Below are 1,006 nucleotides of genomic sequence, written 5' to 3' on the forward strand. Positions count from 1 at the left end.
ATATGCCTGATGGCACAGGCCTTTAATCCCAGCACTGGGGTGGGGTAGGGGAGAGGGGCGGAGACAGGAGGATCTCAGTGAGTTCGAGGCCAGCCTGGTCTACAACGTGAGTTCCAGGACTGCCAGAGCTGTCTCAGGAGACGGGGAGTCTATCTGATATACCAGGCAGAGATACATCTAATCTAAATGCATTTAGCTACATTTCTGCTAGGCGTTTCCATCCGTGCCGTGTTATAGGCAAAGCTGAAATGAAGCACTGCACACGTCTTTGTATAGGTTCGGGGATTAATTCTTCAGACTAAGAAACTACGGTTGGTTTTAGTTTTAAAGGATGTAGCCAAACCCCTGTTAAAACGGCTCGCCACAGAAGGCGGAAGCGCAGCTCAGGGGAGGACGCGAGGGTTCCAAGACCTGTCGGGCCCTGGACACTGCTGGGGAGCCCTGGACCAGAGCCCGTGGAGCCTCACCTGACGGTCTGGCGTTGCCCTCGGAGTCCAGCCCCGCTTCGGAAGGAAACAGGTAACGCCGCCGGAGCTCCTGCCGAGCCCACCTAGCATCCATCTCGGCGCCTGCCAGTGCGACGGAAGTGACATCACGCAGCACTTCCGGTGTCGGCTCCTAGGGCAGACTCGGAGTCCTAATTGGAACTGTATTCCTTTGCGATTTTAGTTTTCCCAAAAGAATCCGCGCTTTTGCGGTTTTAGTTGGCCTAGAATTTTAAAATGATCCCTGGTCTTAGGAGCAGTGAGTCCCGGGAGTTATTCCGATCTATGGAAGCTCTGGACGACCAAAATTAACCGTGCTTCTAGCTGCCTGGCCCAAGAACATCTACTTTCCAGCATCTAACCGCAGAAAAATAGCCTGTCCAAGCCTGGACTTCCAAACCCCCGTCTCCTGGCTATTCTTGCTCTGTAGTATTTGCCCTGCCCGTCTACGATGGTTTGTAGGCAGTTCCAGGAAGAGCAGGGAGAAGTGACTGAGGTTAAATAATGAATTTGTCCCCCAG

General features: G+C 53.2%; 1 protein-coding gene across 2 annotated transcripts in view; it reads right to left on the minus strand.

Annotated features, from left to right (window-relative positions):
- Window positions 1–619, minus strand: part of Tmem128 (transmembrane protein 128) — a 15,150-nt gene extending 14,531 nt beyond the window's left edge. For both annotated transcript variants that reach the window (XM_050141376.1, XM_050141377.1), the window contains exon 1: window positions 468–619. In XM_050141376.1, coding sequence (XP_049997333.1) covers window positions 468–561 — 94 coding nt within the window. In that variant the 5' untranslated portion in view covers window positions 562–619. The remainder of the gene's footprint in view (window positions 1–467) is intronic.
- Between the last annotated feature and the right edge of the window lie 387 nt (window positions 620–1,006).

The sequence above is a fragment of the Alexandromys fortis genome, unplaced genomic scaffold, assembly GCF_014885135.2.
Source record: "Alexandromys fortis isolate MF-2015 unplaced genomic scaffold, M_Fortis_MF-2015_v1.1 scaffold_7, whole genome shotgun sequence".
NCBI lineage: Eukaryota > Metazoa > Chordata > Mammalia > Rodentia > Cricetidae > Alexandromys > Alexandromys fortis.